This window comes from Bombina bombina, chromosome 3 (genome assembly GCF_027579735.1).
Source record: "Bombina bombina isolate aBomBom1 chromosome 3, aBomBom1.pri, whole genome shotgun sequence".
Taxonomy (NCBI): domain Eukaryota; kingdom Metazoa; phylum Chordata; class Amphibia; order Anura; family Bombinatoridae; genus Bombina; species Bombina bombina.
The window spans coordinates 37,147,337-37,173,374 of NC_069501.1; the positions used below are offsets into that span (position 1 = coordinate 37,147,337).

The 26,038-nt window shown below is 41.0% G+C and overlaps 1 protein-coding gene across 1 annotated transcript in view; it reads right to left on the minus strand.

The window, feature by feature from the left end:
* Window positions 1-5,780: 5,780 nt before the first annotated feature.
* GSK3B (glycogen synthase kinase 3 beta) overlaps window positions 5,781-26,038 on the minus strand; it is a 541,759-nt gene continuing 521,501 nt past the window's right edge. Inside the window, 1 exon segment of the mRNA XM_053705134.1 lies at window positions 5,781-10,310. Coding sequence (XP_053561109.1) covers window positions 10,243-10,310 — 68 coding nt within the window. The 3' untranslated portion in view covers window positions 5,781-10,242.

Here is a 26,038-nt window from a genome sequence, read left to right on the forward strand (position 1 = left end):
TTCTACCCGAGACCAAAGACCCTGAGCTTTCAGGGATCCCCAGACCGTGCCCCAGCCCATCAGACTGGCGTCGGTCGTGACAATGACCCACTCTGGTCTGCGGAAGGTCATCCCTTGTGACAGGTTGTCCAGGGACAGCCACCAACGGAATGAGTCTCTGGTCCTCTGATTTACTTGTATCTTCGGAGACAAGTCTGAATAGTCCCCATTCCACTGACTGAGCATGAACAGTTGTAATGGTCTTAGATGAATGCGCACAAAAGGAACTATGTCCAGTGCCGCTACCATCAAACCTATCACTTCCATGCACTGCGCTATGGAAGGAAGAGGAACGGAATGAAGTATCCGACAAGAGTCTAGAAGTTTTGTTTTTCTGGCTTCTGTCAGAAAAATCCTCATTTCTAAGGAGTCTATTATAGTTCCCAAGAAGGGAACCCTCGTTGACGGAGATAGAGAACTCTTTTCCACGTTCACTTTCCATCCGTGAGATCTGAGAAAGGCCAGGACAATGTCCGTGTGAGCCTTTACTTGAGGAAGGGACGACGCTCGAATCAGAATGTCGTCCAAGTAAGGTACAACAGCAATGCCCCTTGGTCTTAGCACCGCCAGAAGGGACCCTAGTACCTATGAGAAAATCCTAGGAGCAGTGGCTAATCCGAAAGAAAACGCCACGAACTGGAAATGCTTGTCCAGGAATTCAAACCTTAGGAACCGATGATGTTCCTTGTGGATAGGAATATGTAGATACGCATCCTTGAAATCCACCTTGGTCATGAATTGACCTTCCTGGATGGAAGGAAGGAGTGTTCGAATGGTTTCCATCTTGAACGATGGAACCTTGAGAAACTTGTTCAAGATCTTGAGATCTAAGATTGGTCTGAACGTTCCCTCTTTTTTGGGAACTATGAACAGATTGGAGTAGAACCCCATCCCTTGTTCTCCTAATGGAACAGGATGAATCACTCCCATTTTTAGCAGGTCTTCTACCCAATGTAAGAATGCCTGTCTTCTTATGTGGTCTGAAGACAACTGAGACCTGTGGAACCTCCCCCTTGGAGGAAGCCCCTTGAACTCCAGAGAATAACCTTGGGAGACTATTTCTAGCGCCCAAGGATCCAGAACATCTCTTGCCCCAGCCTGAGCGAAGAGAGAGAGTCTGCCCCCCACCAGATCCGGTCCCGGATCGGGGGCCCGCATTTCATGCTGTCTTGGTAGCAGTGGCAGGTTTCCTGGCCTGCTTTCCTTTGTTCCAGCCTTGCATAGGTCTCCAGGCTGGATTGGCTTGAGAAGTATTACCTTCCTGCTTAGAGGACGTAGCCCTTGGGGCTGATCCGTTTCTGCGAAAGGGACGAAACTTAGGTTTATCTTTGGTCTTGAAAAGACCTATCCTGAGGAAGGGCGTGGCCCTTGCCCCCAGTGATATCAGAGATAATCTCTTTCAAGTCAGGGCCAAAGAGTGTTTTCCCCTTGAAAGGAATGTCAAGCAATTTGTTCTTGGAAGACGCATCCGCTGCCCAAGATTTTAACCAAAGCGCTCTGCGCCACAATAGCAAACCCAGAATTTTTTCGCCGCTAATCTAGCCAATTGCAAGGTGGCGTCTAGGGTGAAAGAATTAGCCAATTTAAGAGCACGAATTCTGTCCATAATCTCCTCATAAGAAGAAGAATTACTAACAATCGCCTTTCCTAGCTCATCAAACTAGAAACACGCGGCTGCAGTGACAGGGACAATGCATGCAATTGGTTGTAGAAGGGAACCTTGCTGAACAAACATCTTTAGCAGACCCTCTAATTTTTTATCCATAGGATCTTGGAAAGCACGACTATCTTCTATGGGTATAGTGGCGCGCTTGTGTAGAGTAGAAACCGCCCCCTCGACCTTGGGGACTGTCTGCCATCAGTCCTTTCTGGGGTCGACTATAGGAAAACAATTTTATAAATATGGGGGGAGGTACTAAAGGTATACCGGGCCTGTCCCATTCTTTACTAACAATGTACGCCACCCGCTTGGATATAGGAAAAGCTTCGGGGGGCCCCGGGGCCTCTAAGAACTTTTCCATTTTACATAGTGGTTCTGGAATGACCAGATAATCACAATCATCCAAATTGGATAACACCTCCTTAAGTAGAGCGCGGAGATGTTCCAACTTAAATTTAAAAGTAATCACATCAGGTTCAGCTTGTTGAGAAATGTTTCCTGAATCTGAAATTTCTCCCTCAGACAAAACCTCCCTGGCCCCCTCAGACTGGTGTAGGGGCCCTTCAGAAACCATATCATCAGCGTTCTCATGCTCTACAGAATTTTCTAAAACAGAGCAGTCGCGCTTTCACTGATAAGTGGGCATATTGGCTAAAATGTTTTTGATAGAATTATCCATTACAGCCGTTAAATGTTGCATAGTAAGGAGTATTGGCGCACTAGATGTACTAGGGGCCTCCTGTATGGGCAAGACTGGTGTAGACGAAGGAGGGGATGATGCAGTACCATGCTTACTCCCCTCACTTGAGGAATCATCTTGGGCATCATTTTTACTAAATTTTTTTATGACATAAAATACATATAGTTAAATGAGAAGGAACCTTGGTTTCCCCACAGTCAGAACACAATCTATCTGGTAGTTCAGACATGTTAAACAGGCATAAACTTGATAACAAAGCACAAAAAACGTTTTAAAATAAAACCGTTACTGTCACTTTAAATTTTAAACTAAACACACTTTATTACTGCAATTGCGAAAAAGTATGAAGGAATTGTTCAAAATTCACCAAAATTTCACCACAGTGTCTTAAAGCCTTAAAAGTATTGCACACCAAATTTGGAAGCTTTAACCCTTAAAATAACGGAACCGGAGCCGTTTTTATAATTAACCCCTTTACAGTCCCTGGAATCTGCTTTGCTGAGACCCAACCAAGCCCAAAGGGGAATACGATACCAAATGATGCCTTCAGAAAGACTTTTCTATGTATCAGAGCTCCACACACATGCAGCTGCATGCCATGCTGTCCTCAAAAACAAGTGCGCCATACCGGCGCGAAAATGAGGCTCTGACTATGATTAGGGAAAGCCCCTAAAGAATAAGGTGTCAAAAACAGTGCCTGCCGATATAATCATATCAAAATACCCAGAATAAATGATTCCTCAAGGCTAAATATGTGTTAATAATGAATCGATTTAGCCCAGAAAAAGTCTACAGTCTTAATAAGCCCTTGTGAAGCCCTTATTTACTATCTTAATAAACATGGCTTACCGGATCCCATAGGGAAAATGACAGCTTCCAGCATTACATCGTCTTGTTAGAATGTGTCATACCTCAAGCAGTAAGAGACTGCACACTGTTCCCCCAACTGAAGTTAATTGCTCTCAACAGTCCTGTGTGGAACAGCCATGGATTTTAGTTACGGTGCTAAAATCATTTTCCTCATACAAACAGAAATCTTCATCTCTTTTCTGTTTCTGAGTAAATAGTACATACCAGCACTATTTTAAAATAACAAACTCTTGATTGAATAATAAAAACTACAGTTAAACACTAAAAAACTCTAAGCCATCTCCGTGGAGATGTTGCCTGTACAACGGCAAAGAGAATGACTGGGGTAGGCGGAGCCTAGGAGGGATCATGTGACCAGCTTTGCTGGGCTCTTTGCCATTTCCTGTTGGGGAGGAGAATATCCCACAAGTAAGGATGACGCCGTGGACCGGACACACCTATGTTGGAGAAATTAGACTTATTTTTAACTTTGAAAGGTCTATCCTGTGGAAGGGCATGGCCTTTTCCCCCAGTGATATCTGAAATAATTTCTTTCAACTCTGGCCCGAATAGGGTCTTACCTTGAAAGGAATATTAAACAATTTTGTTTTGGACGACACATCCGCCGACCACGATTTTAGTCAAAGCGCTCTACGTGCCACTATTGCGAAACCAGAATTTTTTGCCGCTAATTTAGCTAACTGAAAAGCGTCATCTGTAATGAAAGAATTAGCCAACCTCAGGGCGTGAATTCTATCCATGACTTCATCCTAAGAAGTCTCCTTCTGGAGCGAGTTTTCTAATTCCTCAAACCAAAAAGCAGCTGCAGTGGTTACAGGAATAATGCAAGAAATTGGTTGAAGAAGAAAACCTTGTTGAACAAAAATTTTCTTAAATAAACCTAATTTTTTATCCATAGGATCTTTGAAAGCGCCACTGTCTTCTATTGGTATAGTTGTGCGCTTAGCTAGCTTTGAAACTGCCCCCTCTACCTTAGGGACCGTCTGCCACGCGTCCCTTCTGGGGTCAACAATGGGGAACATATTCTTAAATATAGGAGGGGGAACAAAAGGTACACCTGGTTTCTCCCACTCCTTATTCACTATATCCGCCACCCTCTTAGGTATCGGAAACGCATCAGTGTGTACTGGGACCTCTAAGAATTTATCCATTTTACACAATTTTTCTGGGACCACCAAAGGGTCACAATCATCAAGAGTAGCCAGGACCTCCTTAAGTAGAGCGCGGAGGTGTTCTAGCTTAAATTTAAATGCTATGGTATCAGGCTCTGCCTGCTGAGAAACTTTTCCTGTGTCAGAAATTTCTCCCTCAGACAGGCCCTCCCTCACCGCCAAGTCAGATTGATGTGAGGGCACTACAGATAAATTATCCTCTGCGTCTACTTGCTCATTTTCTGTATTTAAAACTGAGCAATCACGCTTCCTAGGAAATCTGGCAGTTTGGATAAAAATGCTGCAATAGAATTATCCATTACTGCTGCTAACTGTTGCATAGTAATCACAATTGGTGCGCTAGATGTACTGGGCATCGCCTGCACGGGCATAGCTGGTGTTAACACAGGAGAGGAGGAAAGCAAGCTATTTTCACTACCTTCAGCTAAAGAATCATCTTGGGCTATATTTTTAAGTGTGATTGTACTGTCCTTAAGCTGTTTGGACGCTATGGCACACTTCACACATAAATTTAATGGGGGAACCACCTTGGCCTTTGGACATACAGAACATAGGCTATCTGAAGACTCAGACATGTTTAACAGACTTAAACAGAACTATAATGCAATAAAAATTATTTTTGACAAAAACGTTACTGTCTCTTTAAATAATAAAAAAGCACACTTTTTTACTGAAATATCAAAAAACCATAAAATAAACATCCGATTTTAATGACATTTTCACCACAGAGTCTTAATGCTTTGAAAAGATTGCACACAAATTTTCAGCTAACACCACATACTCTTTACCACCCCCGTGGAGATGCTACTTGTTCAGAGCGGCAAAGAGAATGACTGGGGGGGCGGAGCCTGAGGGGAGCTATATGGACAGCTCTGCTGTGTGCTCTCTTTGCCACTTCCTGTAGGGGAAGAGAATATCCCACAAGTAAGGATGAAGCCGTGGACTGGAAAAACCAATGTAGGAGAAATATCTACTGTGATTGTTTTACTTGTCAGTGTTGTCAATATATCCTCAGCTGATTATATTATTTTGTTGGATGCTTTTATGTATATTGCAAATATGAGACATTGGCTACAGATTTTTTGATAGGATTCTAGCTTCCAATAAGTTATGTTTAAATAATGGTGATATTATCATGCCTGCTCCTGCAATATTACTTTATGGGTGCCCTCAGTGCTAGAGACCTCAAAACAGATAATTAAAATACAAGGATACAATTATTGAGTGTTAAATAAAAATGATGTAGCCAAGACAACATACAAGAACACACTTTTCTTTCAAACACACTCATAATGTGTAAAGCCCCTAAAACAAAGTTAAAAAATCACTCTACAACCAATCAATTTGTTCTTTTTTTAATTTTCATTTCCAGACTAACCTACTTTTTTTATTTAATGCAAATTACAGATACCAGTTAACTATTTCGGAATTGTGTCACACAGAACAAAATGTATTTACAAAGGGGAAAGGGGATGAAGGGAAGAGAGGAGAGAAATATTACATTAGGCATACTTTGACATAAAAAAAGACTTTATCCCCCTACAATTTTGCAGAGGGCTGCAGGGGCAGCAGAGCTCAAAACAAAATCATAATTTTTCAGTCACAGAGGCATTCAAGTAGTAATAACGTTATACACGTTTTCTTTGAAGACAACAGATTTCTGTAAAGTGAATGCATTATTCCATAGGTAACCAGTCCTGTGTGTCTTGTTTGTCTGTTGAACATATTTGGATGGAACTTTGAAGGCTACTTGGTGTTTTTATTAGCCAAGTAATCCATCAGTAACCCACACACTATGAATGCGAAATTACAAGCAAAAGCAAATACATATATATATATAAAATATATATATATTTATATAGAGAAGATATCACAGCTGTAGGCTACATTCTGAAGCACATTTCCTTTTTCAACCCTTTCCAACCCCAGTCATGTAAGTCGTTTAATTTTCCTTATTGCAATTTTTGCAAGAGACAAAAAAAATAAAAATATATATAAATAAAAAATGCTACCAAAGCTTTAATAACCTCCCTCCTAAACCAAAATTAGCTATACAAATTCCACCAGCACGATGCAATTATGCAAAAATCACAATTGTTTTAACATAGCAGATAAAGGACGTGCTCTAAAAACAACTAAAGAAATTATTGTTGTGGACATAGTGTGCTTTCAACATTCAGTGGCATTCTGAGATCAATTAAGATACCAGAAATATATGATAAGGTATCAAGTACATTTGTCTTGCTTAACATTAAGACGGCGAAAGACTAATGTAACAATGAAATTATACCAGCCCACCGAACCGTGAAAATTTGATATTTCCAGTAATAGGTAGTACAATATTAGAAAATACTGTGATCTTTCTAGAAATTCTAACCATTGTATTCAAAATAGGGACAAAATAAAATGTTGGTTTAATAATGTGTGGAATGAAACACACTTTCTCTGGCAGAGTAAAGTCAAAAAGTGACAGCAAAATATTGGCCAGCCAGCCAAGAATTCTTAAGATTTTACTTTGTATTTATTTTCAGCTTCAGGTCAGGTTAAGATGCGAGTTAACCAGCAGAGTAAGCAGCAGAAATATACTATATTGTAGTCTGCTCTGGCAGCCAAAGGGTTCATTTCCCCCAAAATAAATAAAACTAAACGTCAAGAATCGGCCATTACAACTACACTATGTGGACAGGCTAAGGGAGATGCATATTTGTTTTTACGGACACAGAAATATGGAAACACTGCAGTGAAGACCTTTGGTCATTAAGAAATAGCATATTATAATCATGTTCTCAGAATTGCCGATCCCAATAAACCAGAGGTAAAAAAGGAAGATAAAGATGAAGAAAAAAAAACATAACTAAAAATAAAGTCTAATTACAAAAAAGTTATCACCACTATGGGTTACTATACATATGTGTAAAAATGTACATCAGCACCAGATTTCAGAATTATAAGTCTATGGCTTTATGAATCGTCCTCTTTAGGGGTGTTACATATAATACTAATGTGTTTTTACATTTGAATTTATTTAACAGCGGAGGTAAAAATAAATACATTTAAAAAAAAAAGATGGACAGGGCATAGATACATAAATTGCAGAAATTCTGCGTCCAGATGTAAAATCCGTAAGGAATTTCCTATTCTGGTTTAATCCACAGAATTTAAAATCTACTTGGCATTTAAACTGCTATGTTTTTAAAGCGAATCTCTGCAAAGATCTAGACAATGATCTGTGTCCTATCACATACATGGTTTATTCAGATAAGCAAAGCAAGAAACGGACATTACACACACGGGGGAAGAAAATAAGTACACAACTTAATTTGCAGACGAAGATCAACAAAACAGTCATTTAAGATGTGGTTTTCATTATAAGACAAAATCAGCGGAATGGGCAGCAATGTGAGCTCTCATGTACTATTCAAATTGTCAGGGTCAATCTGTACATCAGTGCGCAAGCCAGGCAGGCACCAACCTGAAAACCTACACTGTCAGTTAAAGTCGCTGTAATTTAACATTAAAAAAAAAGTCCTATTTTAAAATTCAATTAAAACACGTATTATACTTAGTTGTAAAAAGTTTAAACGACTAAATTCACAAGAGAATTCTAAATAAAAACTATTTATCCTTTCCATTAAGAACTGATCTTTCAGTAACTAAAATATATTTTAGCTGTGGCAACATAATTCATTAAAATAAAGGAAAAATAAGTTGCTGATTTTCAGGATTTGAGGTGATCATTAATGTACATGTGTACATTAAAAAATAACATGCTACTTTCTTGCCATATAGTGTCATATAGTGTCAACTTTTTTGTGTGTGGGGGATCTCAGATTGTTCAGATAAAGAATGAAATGCTGAATGTTACATTCCATTAAATCATGACAGTACTGTCACTTGGAATTAAACGAGGGGCAATAACAGTTATAAGGGGCACATTTGTAACACATGGTAATACTTCAGCAGCTTAGTGTATACATTTTAGCAGCATTCTGTATCCAAACCAGAAGTTATGTGCCTGGGTTTGCAGTGCTGCAGCCGCTATACTTGTATGTGCACAGTCCTGACATTTATTCTATGTGCGCATTCTTCATAGCCTGGCACATAAATGATAGCGATGTGTGCATAATCTTACCTGTTTTTTTTGAGCTAGTTAAAACCGTACAACTGGCAAATAGAGCGTAGACTAAAATCAGAACTTAAGTCAAGGAGGGTTTTGGTGATATACTGCTAAACAAACTTGTATGTGCTGCTAACCGAGCTGGCTATCCACAGCTCTGCTGTCAGATGAAATATTTTTTGCACATCATAAAGACAAGCCACCCAGTGTATGGAAGGCTAATAAGAAGACTTGCTGATTTTCTTTTGAAATGTGAGACCAGGGAATCTATGCCTGAACACATTCTTTGCTGCATATCCAAGGGTTTATATCAGTGGGCTTGGAGGCACAGCAAAAATAGACAAGATAATATACTGCACAGTGATGTAAATGACGTGAACTCCACTGAATGCACAAAGTACAGCAAAAGGTGGACACACTACAGCCCACCAAACAGATTTAATGCCCATGGATACACCAACCGGTGAGGTAAGTACTGTCTGTTTCCATGGTTGGTTGCTTAATGAAAGGCAAAGTCTGTATTTAAAGACATTAGCTCCTTAACATATAGGACAGCATGGAAGGGGCTAGCTTCTTAGACAATGCTATATTGCCTTATGCAGAACAGGAATTTATACACAACAGTGGAAGCGCACTTTCTTATGTTATATCCCCTAACCGGACACGTTTCAGTTTGGATATCCAACTTCACAAATCAGCATTCACATCAGAAAAACAACCATCTTTAAACAACCCTATAAAAGAACCCTATGAAATGTCTTCTTTTAACACTAGCAACAAGGACATGACTGTTTACAGGACTGCCTGCTTGCAAATAGGTTAACTGGCCTCGCTGACCCTAACAAACTGCTTCAGCATGCAACCAGACTAACACCCCTCCAACAACTGAAGGAGTTTAAATGGAAAATGGACATAGAGAAGCGATGTGAGAGAACACTGGGTGCGTATGAAGAGGGCTGCTTGCCCTTCCAACCCTTACATCTCATACAATAAGGCACTCCGAGAATCATACCGGTGTGGGAGCCATAAACAGGCAACTGCTAGTGATGGTACCTGTTTCATATATATATTTTTGGCAGTCAACCCGTCCAGGACAACCACAGACCCTGGTGATTACAGCAGAATCCCTCAGGAAACTGTAGACGGGGGGGCTGGAAGGGAATTCAAAGCACGGCAGCTGTCTTTTTTTTTTTTTATACACTCCTACCATGTAGGAGTGGAAAATCTCTCCATTACAAAATGGGGTTAAACCAGCCCCGGGGGGAAAAAAAACAAACAAAAAAAACCCCAACAATAATAGAAGCCTCACTGTGTGTAATCTCTCAGCTCTCCCCAGGAAAATTCCTTTTGAGTGAGGATTAAAAAAAAATAAAATAAAAAAAAATGTATTTATAGATATTTTACAAGGTTAAATAACAATAATAATAATAATAATAATAAAAAACTGAACCACTAAAATCAACAGAGGATGGCGTTTCCTTTAACAGTTTCTTATGTATATATATATATATATATATATAAATATATATATATTTCAGGTTTTTTCCTTTATAAATGTGGCCAGTGTTTTTGTGGAAGGAGTCCCAGTGACAGGGTATGTGCATCCCCCTCTCTGCTTCCCCACCCCCTTGCTACGTCGCCCTTTTTCTTTTGCGCTCGTGCGTAGAACATGCTTCTTATTGGCTCAGGTTGAGTTGGAGGCCGATGCTGAGGCTGCATTGTTGGTTGGGCCACGGTCACCAGTGTTTGAGTCTGAAACAAAGAAGCAACAATCAGTCTAAGAATAAAAAAGCAGAATCTTCAAATTATTATATATTTATGTCAGTTATAGATTTGAATTCTGGACAGCAAGTCATCAGGGTATGTTGTGTATCATTTTAATTCACATGCACATTTATGGATTTGGTACAACATGGGTTTTCAGACATTTGTGGTCACAACACGGCTCAACACTCACTTGAAAGTGGAGCCTTAAAGTTCCAGCACCTTATCACCTGTGCCGCCCATGCACTTCTGTTGGAATCCAGAATCAAATTGCTCCCCACAGTCCCAACAGCGTTTGAATAAGCCCCTGAAGCCAACAACTTAGTGGGAGGGGCAAAACATGTCACAAGTGGTGATAGATTTGATGCTGCGGAGCCTAGTTTGAAAGCTGTTGGAACAGTTAGCGTCTGGAAGCAGTATGTCAACAGAGGTGCGATATCAGATGGGATCTTCAAGATGCTCTTGAGCGAGTGTTGGGGTGATTCTAACCTTCTAGATCCCCTACCCAGACTGGTGAAGAATTATAGTTACCATAGTAGTGGGGGCCTTGCTGGTGCTGGAGTTATGTAGCAACTTGTATTAGGATTTCCTGCCTATATTATACAGAGTTTCACGGAGCATGACGTTAGGCATTAAAGGAACACTACTAAATGAAACAACTTTCCAATTCCATAATAAAAAAATGCCCAATCTTTTTATACTCGCACTTTAATAATATAATTATATCCATTTTGGGATTGGCTGATGACTGTCACATGAAGCAGGTGGAACTGAAATCTATTGCTCATTTGATATTCAGATTAAGTGCCTTTATCTTTTTATTATGCATTAGATGATTATGCAATGCTACTGTATTTAATAGTCCTTTAATAGCCTCTGTTTGAACTTATGTGGTACCAGAGTTTGCTTGAGCACTTTTCACCTGGCATTTTGGGATTATCTACTGGTTTAGTAGCGGTACCACTGATTACCGTATATGGACACGGCTTTTGTTTCTTTTATATTGTTTTGTGATATGGAATTACTTTTATCACAGATCATTACCAGATAATTTCCTTTCCTTCTTAATACAGGGAGAGTCCACAACTGCATTCCTTACTTGTGGGAATTAAGAACCTGGCCACCAGAAGGAGGCAAAGGCACCCCAGCCAAAGGCTTAAATACCCCCCCCCCCACACACACACTTCCCTCATATCCCAGTCATTCTGCCGAGGGAACAAGGAACAGTAGGAAAAAGGTGCTAAAAGAACAAGATAAAATTTAGGGCCGCCCATCGGAGAAATCGGACGGGAGCTGTGGACTCTCCCTGTACAGAAGGAAATTATCTGGTAAGCATAATTTATGTTTTTCTTCTTAATAAAGGGAGAGTCCAAAGCTGCATTCATTACTTGTGGGAAATTATACCCAAGCTACAGAGGACACAATGCTAACGGGAGGGCAAAAAGAAGGAGCGGACCCCATCTGAAAGCACCACAGTCTGAAAAACCCTATCTGCCAAAGGCTGCTTCAACTGAAGCAAAGTAAAAACTCAAAAAAAAAAAATTGGAAAAAGAAGTAAGGAGGACCAAGTAGTCCGCCCAACAAAAACTGATCCACAGAGGTCTCATGTAAAGGCCCAAAAGGACTTCACTGCTCGAAAAACTAAGCCGAAAACCTCTGAGGAAGCTTGCGTCCCCCACTGACTCATATCCCAAATGGACGAAACTCCTCAACTTATAAAAAACAAGGAAAGAACCGTCTATTCCTATATAGCCTGGAAAAAGAACTGAAAGGTATGGTTCTATTATAGGTATGAAAAAAACGACCTTCGCGAAGAAGGCATAGGATATAAAAAATAGACCACAAATTCTCCACTGAAAGGTGCAAATTAACACCACCTGGAAGAAATCCTAACTAGTTTCGTAGGACAGCCTTACTATCATGCAAACACCCAATAAGGAGGGTCGCATCGTAAGATCGTAAACTCAGACTTCTGCACTCAGAAGTAATATTGAGACGTAAGGACCTCTAAAAGAACAACTTAAAGACAACCTCAGCATCAGAACAATACACCGGCCTGAACGCAGTAAGAACCATAAAAAAAACTGTACATCCAGAAGCTCAACGAGCCTCTGGTGCCAAAAATAAAAACAGACAGGGCCAAAACTGATCCAACAGGGAATCAGCTAAGAGGCTCTTCTCCAGAACATCCTGGAGGAAGGAAGGAACCCTGGCAGGCTGAATAGTGTGCCAGGACGGACCCTGCTCCATCACCTACCATACATGAAAATGGGCCATATTAAGCACCCTAAGGGAGCAGACCATAACCACTCAGGAAAAATCGTCTCTGCAGTTAAGAACTAATCGACCTCACCCCCAAAGAGAGGGTCGCTGACAGCGAGCAGCAGTGGGCCTCTGCCGATAACCCAACCAAGATACTACCCTGAGAGTTGGGGAGACATGAACTCAGAAGGAAATTCAAGCCAGCAAAATAAGACCGGCTAGAATCCTTACACTGGGACGAACATAGTCGTTAAACCGTCAGAGCCGAAAGACTGCCTGAAGATCCAAAGGAAAAATTAGAATGGGAGGGAAAAACCTCCTGATCTTCCAGGCCCACTTCAGGTACGCCCTCACCAGCCTGACGGAAATGTGACCGAAGTCAAAACCGCCCCAGGTGAAAACATAATTTATGCTTACCTGATAAATTTATTTCTCTTGTAGTGTAGTCAGTCCACGGGTCATCCATTACTTATGGAATATATATCTCTTCCTAACAGGAAGCTGCAAGAAGATCACCCAAGCAGAGCTGCTATATAGCTCCTCCCCTCACATGTTATATTCAGTCATTCGACCAAAGCAGACGAGAAAGGAGAAACCATAGGGTGCAGTGGTGACTGGAGTTTAATTAAAATTTAGATCTGCCTTAAAGACAGGGCGGGCCGTGGACTGACTACACTACAAGAGAAATAAATTTATCAGGTAAGCATAAATTATGTTTTCTCTTGTTAAGTGTAGTCAGTCCACGGGTCATCCATTACTTATGGAATACCAATACCAAAGCTAAAGTACACGGATGAAGGGAGGGACAAGGCAGGAACATTAAACAGAAGGAACCACTGCCTGAAGTACCTTTCTCCCAAAAATAGCCTCCGAAGAAGCAAAAGTGTCAAATTTGTAAAATTTTGAAAAGGTGTGAAGCGAAGACCAAGTCGCAGCCTTGCAAATCTGTTCAACAGAGGCCTCATTTTTAAAGGCCCAGGTGGAAGCCACAGCTCTAGTAGAATGAGCTGTAATCCTTTCAGGAGGCTGCTGTCCAGCAGTCTCATAGGCTAAACGTATTATGCTACGAAGCCAAAAAGAGAGAGAGGTAGCCGAAGCCTTTTGACCTCTTCTCTGTCCAGAGTAAACGACAAACAGGGAAGAAGTTTGACGAAAATCTTTAGTTGCCTGCAAATAGAACTTCAGGGCACGGACTACGTCCAGATTATGCAAAAGTCGTTCCTTCTTTGAAGAAGGGTTAGGACACAGTGATGGAACAACAATCTCTTGATTGATATTCCTGTTAGTAACTACCTTAGGTAAGAACCCAGGTTTAGTACGCAGAACTACCTTGTCTGAATGAAAAATCAGATAAGGAGAATCACAATGTAAGGCAGATAACTCAGAGACTCTTCGAGCCGAGGAAATAGCCATCAAAAACAAAACCTTCCAGGATAACAGCTTGATATCAATGGAATGAAGGGGTTCAAATGGAACGCCTTGAAGAACATTAAGAACTAAGTTTAAGCTCCACGGCGGAGCAACAGTCTTAAACACAGGCTTAATCCTAGTTAAAGCCTGACAAAAAGCCTGAACGTCTGGAACTTCAGCCAGACGTTTGTGTAGAAGAATAGACAGAGCAGAAATCTGTCCCTTTAACGAACTAGCAGATAAGCCCTTTTCTAAACCCTCTTGTAGAAAGGACAATATCCTAGGAATCCTAACCTTACTCCATGAGTAACTCTTGGATTCGCACCAATATAAATATTTACGCCATATCTTATGGTAAATTTTTCTGGTAACAGGCTTCCTAGCCTGTATTAAGGTATCAATAACCGACTCCGAGAAGCCACGCTTTGATAGAATCAAGCGTTCAATCTCCATGCAGTCAGCCTCAGAGAAATTAGATTTGGATGGTTGAAAGGACCCTGAATTAGAAGGTCCTGTCTCAGAGGCAGAGACCACGGTGGACAGGACGACATGTCCACTAGGTCTGCATACCAGGTCCTGCGTGGCCACGCAGGCGCTATCAGAATCACTGAAGCTCTCTCCTGTTTGATCTTGGCAATCAAACAAGGAAGCATCGGGAATGGTGGAAACACATAAGCCATGTTGAAGACCCAAGGGGCTGTCAGAGCATCTATCAGCATCGCTCCCGGGTCCCTGGACCTGGATCCGTAACAAGGAAGCTTGGCGTTCTGACGAGACGCCATGAGATCCAGATCTGGTTTGCCCCAACGATGAATCAGTTGAGCAAAGACCTCCGGATGAAGTTCCCACTCCCCTGGATGAAAAGTCTGGCGACTTAGAAAATCTGCCTCCCAGTTCTCCACGCCTGGGATGTAAATCGCTGACAGGTGGCAAGAGTGAGACTCTGCCCAGCGAATTATCTTTGAGACTTCCAACATCGCTAGGGAACTTCTGGTTCCCCCTTGATGGTTGATGTAAGCCACAGTCGTGATGTTGTCCGACTGAAATCTGATGAACCTCAGAGTTGCTAACTGAGGCCAAGCTAGGAGAGCATTGAATATTGCTCTTAATTCCAGAATATTTATTGGGAGGAGTTTCTCCTCCTGAGTCCATGATCCCTGATCTTTCAGGGAGTTCCAGACTGCGCCCCAGCCTAGAAGGCTGGCGTCTGTTGTTACAATCGTCCAATCTGGCCTGCGAAAGGTCATCCCCTTGGACAGATGTGGCCGAGAAAGCCACCATAGAAGAGAATCTCTGGTCTCTTGATCCAGATTTAGTAGGGGGGGACAAATCTGAGTAATCCCCGTTCCACTGACTTAGCATGCACAATTGCAGCGGTCTGAGATGCAAGCGCGCAAATGGTACTATGTCCATTGCCGCTACCATTAAGCCGATTACTTCCATGCACTGAGCTACTGACGGGTGTGGAATGGAATGAAGGACACGGCAAGCATTTAGAAGTTTTAATAACCTGGCCTCTGTCAGGTAAATTTTCATCTCTACAGAATCTATAAGAGTCCCTAGAAAGGGAACTCTTGTAAGTGGTAATAGAGAACTCTTTTCCACGTTCACCTTCCACCCATGCGACCTCAGAAATGCCAGAACTATCTCTGTATGAGACTTGGCAGTTTGAAAACTTGACGCTTGTATCAGAATGTCGTCTAGGTACGGAGTCACCGCTATGCCTCGCGGTCTTAGTACCGCCAGAAGTGAGCCCAGAACTTTTGTAAAGATTCTTGGAGCCGTAGCTAATCCGAAGGGAAGAGCTACAAACTGGTAATGCCCGTCTAGGAAAGCAAATCTTAGGTACCGATAATGATCCTTGTGAATCGGTATGTGAAGGTAGGCATCCTTTAAGTCCACTGTGGTCATGTACTGACCCTCTTGGATCATGGGAAGGATGGTTCGAATAGTTTCCATTTTGAATGATGGAACTCTTAGAAATTTGTTTAGGATTTTTAAGTCCAAGATTGGTCTGAAGGTTCCCTCTTTCTTGGGAACCACAAATAGATTTGAATAGAATCCCTGCCCGTGTTCCGTCCGCGGAACTGGGTGGATCACCCCCATTAGTAAGAGGTCTTGTACACAGCGTAGAAACGCCTCTTTCTTTATTTGGTTTGCTGATAACCTTGAAAGATGAAATCTCCCTCGTGGAGGAGAAGTTTTGAAGTCCAGGAGATATCCCTGAGATATGATCTCCAACGCCCAGGGATCCTGGACATCTCTTGCCCAAGCCTGGGCGAAGAGAGAAAGTCTGCCCCCCACTAGATCCGTTTCCGGATAGGGGGCCCTCTCTTCATGCTGTCTTGGGGGCAGCAGCAGGTTTCTTGGCCTGCTTGCCCTTGTTCCAGGACTGGTTAACTTTCCAGCCCTGCCTGTAACGAGCAACAGCTCCTTCCTGTTTTGGAGCGGAGGAAGTTGATGCTCTTCCTGCCTTGAAGTTACGAAAGGCACGAAAATTAGACTGTTTGGCCTTTGATTTGGCCCTGTCCTGAGGTAGAGCATGGCCCTTACCTCCCGTAATGTCAGCTATAATTTCTTTCAAGCCGGGCCCGAATAAGGTCTGCCCTTTGAAAGGAATATTAAGCAATTTAGATTTAGAAGTCATGTCAGCTGACCAGGATTTAAGCCATAGCGCTCTGCGCGCTTGGATGGCGAATCCGGAGTTCTTAGCCGTAAGTTTGGTTAAATGTACGACGGCATCAGAAACAAATGCGTTAGCTAGCTTAAGTGCTTTAAGCTTGTTCATAATTTCATCCAATGGAGCTGTGCGAATGGCCTCTTCCAGAGACTCAAACCAGAATGCCGCCGCCGCAGCAGTGACAGGCGCAATGCATGCAAGGGGCTGTAAGATAAAACCTTGTTGAACAAACATTTTCTTAAGGTAACCCTCTAATTTCTTATCCATTGGATCTGAAAAGGCACAACTATCCTCCACCGGGATAGTGGTACGCTTAGCTAAAGTAGAAACTGCTCCCTCCACCTTAGGGACCGTCTGCCATAAGTCTCGTGTGGTGGCGTCTATAGGAAACATTTTCCTAAATATGGGAGGAGGGGAAAAAGGCACACCAGGTCTATCCCACTCCTTGCTAATAATCTCTGTAAGCCTTTTAGGTATAGGAAACACGTCAGTACACACCGGTACCGCATAGTATCTATCCAAACCTACATAATTTTTCTGGAATTGCAACCGTGTTACAATCATTCAGAGCCGCTAATACCTCCCCTAGCAATATGCGGAGGTTCTCAAGCTTAAATTTAAAATGAGAAATCTCTGAATCCAGTCTCCCTGGATCAGATCCGTCACCCACAGAATGAAGCTCTCCGTCTTCACGTTCTGCAAACTGTGACGCAGTATCTGACATGGCTCTCACCTCATCCGCGCGCTCTGTCCTTAACCCAGAGCTATCGCGCTTGCCTCTTAATTCTGGCAATTTAGATAATACTTCTGTCATAACAGTAGCCATGTCTTGCAAAGTGATTTGTAAGGGCCTCCCTGATGTACTTGGCGCCACAAAATCATGCACCTCCTGAGCGGGAGGCGAAGGTACTGACACGTGAGGAGAGTTAGTCGGCATAACTTCCCCCTCGTTGTCTGGTGATAATTTCTTTACATGTAAAGATTGACTTTTATTTAAAGTAGCATCAATGCAATTAGTACACAAATTTCTATTGGGCTCCACATTGGCCTTTAAACATAGTGAACAAAGAGATTCATCTGTGTCAGACATGTTTAAACAGACTAGCAATGAGACTAGCAAGCTTGGAAATACTTTTCTAAATAAATTTACAAGCAATATAAAAAACGCTACTGTGCCTTTAAGAAGCACAAAAAGCTGTCACAGTTGAAATAACAATGAACCAAAATAGTTATAGCAACCAATTTTTCACAGTAAATGTATTAAGTTAGCAAAGGATTGCACCCACCAGCAAATGGATGATTAACCCCTTAATACCCAAAAACGGATAACAATTTAATAATTAACGTTTTTCTCACAGTCAAAACACACTGTCACAGGTCTGCTGTGACTGATTACCTCCCTCAAAATGAATTTTGAAGACCCCTGAGCTCTCTAGAGACGATCTGGATCATGGAGGATGAAGTAGACAGATTGTGACTGAATTTTTACTGCGCAAAAAAAGCGCTAAAATAGGCCCCTCCCACTCACATTACAACAGTGGGGAAGCTCAGAAAACTGTTTCTATGCAGAAAACAAAGATGGCCATGTGGTAAAAATCATGCCCCAATAAGTTTTATCACCAAGTACCTCACAAAAAACGATTAACATGCCAGTAAACGTTTTAAACATACATTTGAAAAGTTATGAATTGTTATTAATAAGCCTGCTACCAGTCGCTTTTACTGCAGTTAAGGCTCATACATTATTTCAGTATTAACAGTATTTTCAGAGTCAATTCCATTCCTTAGAAAAATACATTCAGTGTACACACACTCATCAGCCTAATACCAGTCGCTATCACTGCATTTAAGGCTGAACTTACTTTACATTGGTATCAGCAGTATTTTCTCAGTCAATTCCATTCCTCAGAAAAACAATTACTGCACATACCTCATTTGCAGGGGGGGCCTGCATGCTATTCCCCTTCTCTGAAGTTACCTCACTCCTCAGATGAGAACAGCCAGTGGATCTTAGTTACGTCTGCTAAGATCATAGAAAACGCAGGCAGATTCTTCTTCTAATGCTGCCTGAGAATAAACAGCACACTCCGGTGCCATTTAAAATAACAAACTTTTGATTGTAGAAATAAACTAAGTTAAAAAACACCACAGACCTCTCACAGCGACCTATCTTTAGTTAGGCTGCAAGAGAATGACTGAATATGACATGTGAGGGGAGGAGCTATATAGCAGCTCTGCTTGGGTGATCCTCTTGCAGCTTCCTGTTAGGAAGAGATATATATTCCATAAGTAATGGATGACCCGTGGACTGACTACACTTAACAAGAGAAAACATAATTTATGTAACAACTTACCTGATAAATTCATTTCTTTCATATTAGCAAGAGTCCATGAACTAGTGACGTATGGGATATACAATCCTATAGATGAGCAACAAAGAGACGGCAGGCACTACTTCCAAAACTTATTGTTAAAAAATCAAAATTTATTAGAAATCCATAAAAATGTTTGCAGACATGGCAGGCAAAGTCATGCAGGTAAATCTAGATTTACCTGCATGACTTTGCCTGCCATGTCTGCAAACATTTTTATGGATTTCTAATAAATTTAGATTTTTTAACAATAAGTTTTGGAAGTAGTGCCTGCCGTCTCTATGTTGCTCATCTATTGAATGGCGGTCTGATCCACTGCACAGTCTACGACACTCCGTGCTATGTTTCGAAGATTCTTGTGTTACATTTTTCCTCCTTCTGCTACAAGCTAGTGTTTTTTTGTTGGAGGATTTTACTTCCGGACCTACAGTGTGGCTTGCAAGCTGCGTAAGTCCATTTCTCTTTCGATATACAATCCTACCAGGAGGGGCAAAGTTTCCCAAACCTCAAAATGCCTATAAATACACCCCTCACCACACCCACAAATCATTTTAACGAAAAGCCAAGTAGTGGGGTGATAAAGAAAGGAGTAAAAAGCATCAAAGGAATTTGGAAATAATTGTGCTTTATACAAAAAAAAACCCATAACCACCAAAAAAAGGGTGGGCCTCATGGACTCTTGCCAATATGAAAAATGAATTTATCAGGTAAGTTCTTACATAAATTATGTTTTCTTTCATGTAATTGGCAAAAGTCCATGAGCTAGTGACGTATGGGATAGCAATACCCAAGATGTGGAACTCCACGCAAGAGTCACTAGAGAGGGAGGGATAAAAATAAAAACAACCCACAACCCAAAAAATAAGTTTATTCTCATAAATGAAAGGAAAAAACTTAAATCAAAAGCAGAAGAATCAAACAAACAGCTGCCCGAAGAACTTTTCTACCAAAAACTGCTTCTGAAGAAGCAAACACATAAAAACGGTAGAATTTAGTAAATGCATGCAAAGAAGACCATGTTGCTGCTTTGCAAATCTGATCAACTGAAGCTTCATTCGCCCACAAAGTAGAGACTGATCTAGTAGAATGAGCTGTAATTCTCGGAGGCGGGGCTTGACCCGACTCCAAATAAGCTTGATGAATCAAAAACTTTAACCACGAAGCCAAGAAAATGGCAGAAGCCTTCTGACCTTTCCTAGAACCAGAAAAGATAACAAATAGACTAGAAGTCTTCCTGAAATCTTTAGTAGCTCCAACATAATATTTCAAAGCTCTTACCACATCCAAAGAATGTAAGGATCTCTCCAAAGAATTATTAGGATTAGGACACAAGGAAGGAACAACAATTTCTCCATTAATGTTGTTAGAATTCACAACCTTAGGTAAGAATTTAAATGAAGTCCACAAAACCGCCTTATCCTGATGAAAAATCAGAAAAGGAGATTCACAAGAGAGCGGATAATTCAGAAACTTAAATGTCCAAAGAATGCATAGGCTCAAACGGAGGAGCCTGTAAAGCCTTGCAAACTAAATTAAGACTCCAGGGAGGAGAGATTGATTTAATGACAGGCTTGATACGAACCAAAGTCTGCACAAAACAATGAATATCAGGAAGTTTAGCAATCTTTCTGTAAAATAAAACAGAAAGAGCAGAGATTTATCCTTTCAAGGAACTTGCAGACAAACCTTTATCCAAACCATCCTGAAGAAACTGTAAAATTCTAGGAATCCTAAAAGAATGTCAATAGAATTTATGAGAAGAACACCATGAAATGTTAGTCTTCCAAACTCGATAATAAATCTTTCTAGAAACAGATTTACGAGCCTGTAACATAGTATTAATCACTGAGTCAGAAAAACCTTTATGACTAAGCACTAAGCGTTCAATCTCCATACCTTCAAATTTAATGGATTTGAGATCCTGATGGAAAAACGAACCTTGAGATAGGTCTGGCCTTAGTGGAAGTGGCCAAGGTTGGCAACTGGACATTCGGACAAGATCCGCATACCAAAACCTGTGAGGCCATGCTGGAGCTACCAGCAGCACAAACAATTGCTCCATGATGATCTTGGAGATCACTCTTGGAAGAAGAACTAGAGGCGGGAAAATATAAGCAGGTTGATAACACCAAGGAAGTGTTAATGCATCTACTGCTTCCGTCTGAGGATCCCTGGACCTGGACAGGTACCTGGGAAGTTTTTTGTTTAGATGATGCCATCAGATCTATTTCTGGTAGCCCCCACATCGGAACAATTTGAGAAAACACATCTGGGTGGAGAGACCATTCTCCCGGTTGTAAAGTCTGACGACTGAGGTAATCTGCTTCCCAATTGTCTATACCTGGGATATGATCCGCAGAAATTAGACAGGAGCTGGATTCCACCCAAACAAGTATCCGAGATACTTCTTTCATAGCTTTAGGACTGTGAGTCCCACCCTGATGATTGACATATGCCACAGTTGTGACATTGTCTGTCTGAAAACAAATGAACGGTTCTCTCTTCAACAGAGGCCAAAATTGAAGAGCCCTGAGAATCACATGGAGTTCCAAAATATTGATTGGTAATCTCGCCTCTTGAGATTTCCAAACTCCTTGTGCTGTCAGAGATCCCCAAACAGCTCCCCAACCTGATAGACTTGCATCTGATGTGATCACAGGTCCAGGTTGGAAGGAAGAAAGAGGCCCCTAAAATTATACGATGGTGATCTAACCACCAAGTCAGAGAAAGTCGAACATTGGGATTTAAGGATATTAATTGTGCTATACTTGTATAATCCCTGCACCATTGGTTCAGCATACAAAGCTGGAGAGGTCTCAAATGAAAACGAGCAAAGGGGATCGCGTCCGATGCTGCAGTCATGAGACCTAAAACTTCCATGCACATAGCTACTGAAGGGAATGACAGACTGAAGGTTCCGACAGGCTGCAACCAATTTCAAACGTCTCTTGTCTTTTAGAGACAAAGTCATGGACACTGAATCTATCTGGAAACCTAAAAAGGTTACCCTTGTCTGAGGAATCAAAGAACTTTTTGGTAAATTGATCCTCCAACCATGTCTTCGAAGAAACAACACTAGTTGATTTGTGTGAGAATCTGCGGAACATAAAGACTGGGCGAGTACCAAGATATCGTCCAAATAAGGAAACACCGCAATACCCCGCCCTCTGATTTGAAAAGATTCTTGGAGCTGTCGCTAGTCCAAAAGGAAGAGCAAGAAATTGGTAATGCTTGTCTAGAAAAGAGAATATCAGGAACGGATAATGATCTGGATGAATCGGAATAAGACGATATGCATCCTGTAAGTCTATTGTGGACATATAATGCCCTTGCTGAACAAAAGGCAGAAAAGTCCTTATAGTCACCATTTTGAAACTTGGTACTCTTACATATCGATTCAAAATCTTTAGATCCAAAACTGGTCTGAATGAATTCTCTTTCTTTGGAACAATGAATAGATTTGAATAAAACCCCAGACCCTGTTCCTGAAACGGAACTGGCATGATTACCCCTGTTAACTCCAGGTCTGAAACACACTTTAGAAAAGCCTGAGTCTTTAACTGGGTTTACCGGAATGCGTGAGAGAAAAAAAGTCTTACTCTGAATCCTATTCTGTACCCCTGAGAGACAATACTCTGAATCCAATGATTTTGGACCAAATTGATCCAAACATCTTTGAAAAATTTTAATCTGCCCCCTACCAGCTGAGATGGAATGAGGGCCGCACCTTCATGTGGACTTGGGGGCTGGTTTTGATCTCTTAAATGGCTTGGATTTATTCCAATTTGAAGAAGGTTTCCAATTGGAGGCAGATTCCTTGGGGGAAGGATTAGGTTTCTGTTCCTTATTTTGACGAAAGGAACAAAAACAGTTAAAAGCTTTAGATTTACCCTTAGGTTTTTTATCCTGAGGCAAATAAACTCCCTTCCCCCCAGTAACAGTTGAAATTATTGAATCCAACTGAGAACCAAATAATGTATTACCTTGGAAAGAGAGATAGCAATCTGGATTTAGAAGTCATATCAGCATTCCAAGATTTGAGCCACAAAGCTCTTCTAGCTAAAATAGCTAAATACATATATTTAACATCAATTTTGATAATATCAAGAATGGCATCACAAATGAAATTATTAGCATGTTGAATCAACTTAACAATGCTAGACAAACCATGATCCGATACTTGTTGCGCTAAAGTATCCAACCAAAAAGTTGAAGCAGCTGCAACATCAGCCAAAGAAATTGCAGGCTGAAGATGATGACCTGAATATAAATAAGCTTTCCTTAGATAAGATTCAAGTTTCCTATCTAAATGATCTTTAAAATAAGTACTATCTTCCGTAGGAATAGTAGTACGTTTAGCAAGAGTAGAGATAGCCCCATCAACTTTGAGGATCTTTTCCCAAAACTCCAATCTAACTTCTGGCAAAGGATACAATTTTTTAAACCTTGAAGAATGAATAAAAGTACCACCAGGCTTATTCCATTCCTTAGAAATCATATCAGAAATAGCATCAGGAACTGGAAAAACCTCTGGAATAACCACAGGAGGTTTATAAACAGAATTTAAAGTTTACTAGTTTTAATATCAAGAGGACTAGTTTCCTCCATATCCAATGTAATCAACACTTCTTTTAACAAAGAACGAACATACTCCAATTTAAATAAATAAGATCATTTATCAGTGTCAATATCTGAGGCAGGAAGGATAATTCAGTATGTTGCTGGTCATTTGAAATTTCATCAACCTTATGAGAAGTTTTAAAAGACCTTTTACGTTTATTCGAAGGCGGAATGGCAGACAAAGCCGTCTGAATAGAATCAGAAATAAATTATTTTAAATTTACAGGTATATCTTGTGCATTAGATGTTGAGGGAACAGCAATAGGTAATGAACTACTACTGATGGATACATTTTCTGCATGTAAAAGTTTATCATGATTACTTCATCAAGGGATGTGGAACATAGTTGAGCGGGCGGGTATACCGCGGCCTCCTCACAATATAGACAGGTATTAGACTTGGGTAAAGAGGGAGTACCCTCTAACGCATCATAATCCTCCATAGCTTGCGCTTACAAAGCAGACTATTGACTATTAAGAAAAAACTGCACCTTTATACCCGCAATGGCTGGGGCACTCACCACTTTCTATGACCCAGGCAAAACAGAGAAACCGCTTCTTCTCCGGGAACCAGCACGGTCAGGAAAGAGGAAATAAAGTGTGAACACACCCGGTCACATGGTGCGCAATGAAGGACCGCCCTTGCTATAAGAGCAAAAAAAAAGCGCCAAGCCTTTCAAGCTGCGCAGCTCAAAAAACGTAAGTAAAAACCTGTACGTTCTAACATCTGCCTGAGCTAAAAAACATCACACATGTCGCAAAATAATCAAATAAATTTATGTGATTAATCCCCACTGTTCAATAATCCCCCTCAGGAAACATTAACCCTTGATTCCAAACATAAAAGGAGCCACACAGTGACCCTGTCTTCTGGAGTTTTCATATGTGTAAAAAAATTAAACAATCTTACTGGAATCTATGCAGCGGAACAGAAACACAGCCTCTCAAGTGTGACAGTCTTGTAGCATCGCTCCTGACATGGACTTGAGTGATGGAAGCAGGCAGTGAAACTTGTCAACACTGATTGCTTAGGAGCTGTTAATATGAGTCTGGATGGGTCTGCAGAAAGACTCTCCCTGCATCTCCAGACTAACTTTCATCAAAGCTCATACTGAGAGGCTGACAAGACTACTTAAAACTCCAGTCCCATTTCAAAGGGCAGATAACCTACATAAGAAACTACTCCGAATCTTCTGACACTTCTCTGCCAACCTCCTGTGATGAAAGGCAAAGAATGACTGGGATATGAGGGAAGTAGGAGGAGTATTTAAGCCTTTAGCTGGGTGTCTTTGCCTCCTCCTGGTGGCCAGGTTCAGTATTTCCCAACAGTAAGGAATGATGCCGTGGATTCTCCTCATATTAAGAAGGAAATTGTGGGGGTTTTTGCAGTTATGGTGCAGCTTTGCCATAGTTTAGCAGTTTGTATTTTCAAACAAGGTCTCTCGTTATTTTCGTTCCATGAGTATTTATGACTGTTGGCACATAATTATCTAATAAATATTACTTGAGTGCAGAAGAGTGCATTACAGCCCTCAGAACTTTACTGCCAGAATGAGCCTCAGAAGAAGCCTATACACCAAAGTAATAAAACAGTCAAAAAGTATGTAAATAGGACCAAGTAGCTGCTCAATAAAAGCCTTTTTACTAAAGGACCAAGAAGTGTCAATTGCTCCAGTACATTAAGCAGTGATGTGCACATGGAAAAGTTTTCCCCCAACCAAATAAGCCAGCTTTAGGCCAAGCAGCTGTAGCTTTCTTAAGTTTGTGAGGCCTAGACAAACAAAAAGAGAAGGAGGTGGACATAAAGGAGCCACAATTTCCTCATTAATAGTGTCTGTAGATACTATCTTTAGGAAGAACTAAGCAGCCTTATCCTGATGAAAAAAAAAAAAAAATCAGAAAAGGAGGTTTGCATGACAAAGCTGAAAGCTCAGAATCTTATCTAGCCGAAGAAATAACTAGAAGAAAAAAAAGAGGAGGACCCGCTAGGATAACAGCTGAAGGTCTAAAGTTTCTAAACCATGCAGCGGCTCAAAAGGAGAAATTCGAAGAACCTTCAAAACCAGATAAAGATAACAATAAAAATAAACTGAACAAAGGCCTGAAAGTCTGACATTTTAAGCTATTTTCTAGCTGTCAACCCCTTATCTAGACCCCCTGCAGGAACTTAAGAACTCTAGGAATTCTAAAAGAATTACAGCAATAACCTTTGTGAGAACACAACACAATCAAAATTGCTGAGGCTTGTTCCTGCTTTATTCTGGCTATCACTTAAAGTAGCAACTCAAATGGAGGAAAACTGTAAATTAGGTTGAATGACCAGGCCATCCATCAGACTCGCCTGAGGGTCCTGGCACAATACTGAGGCAGTTT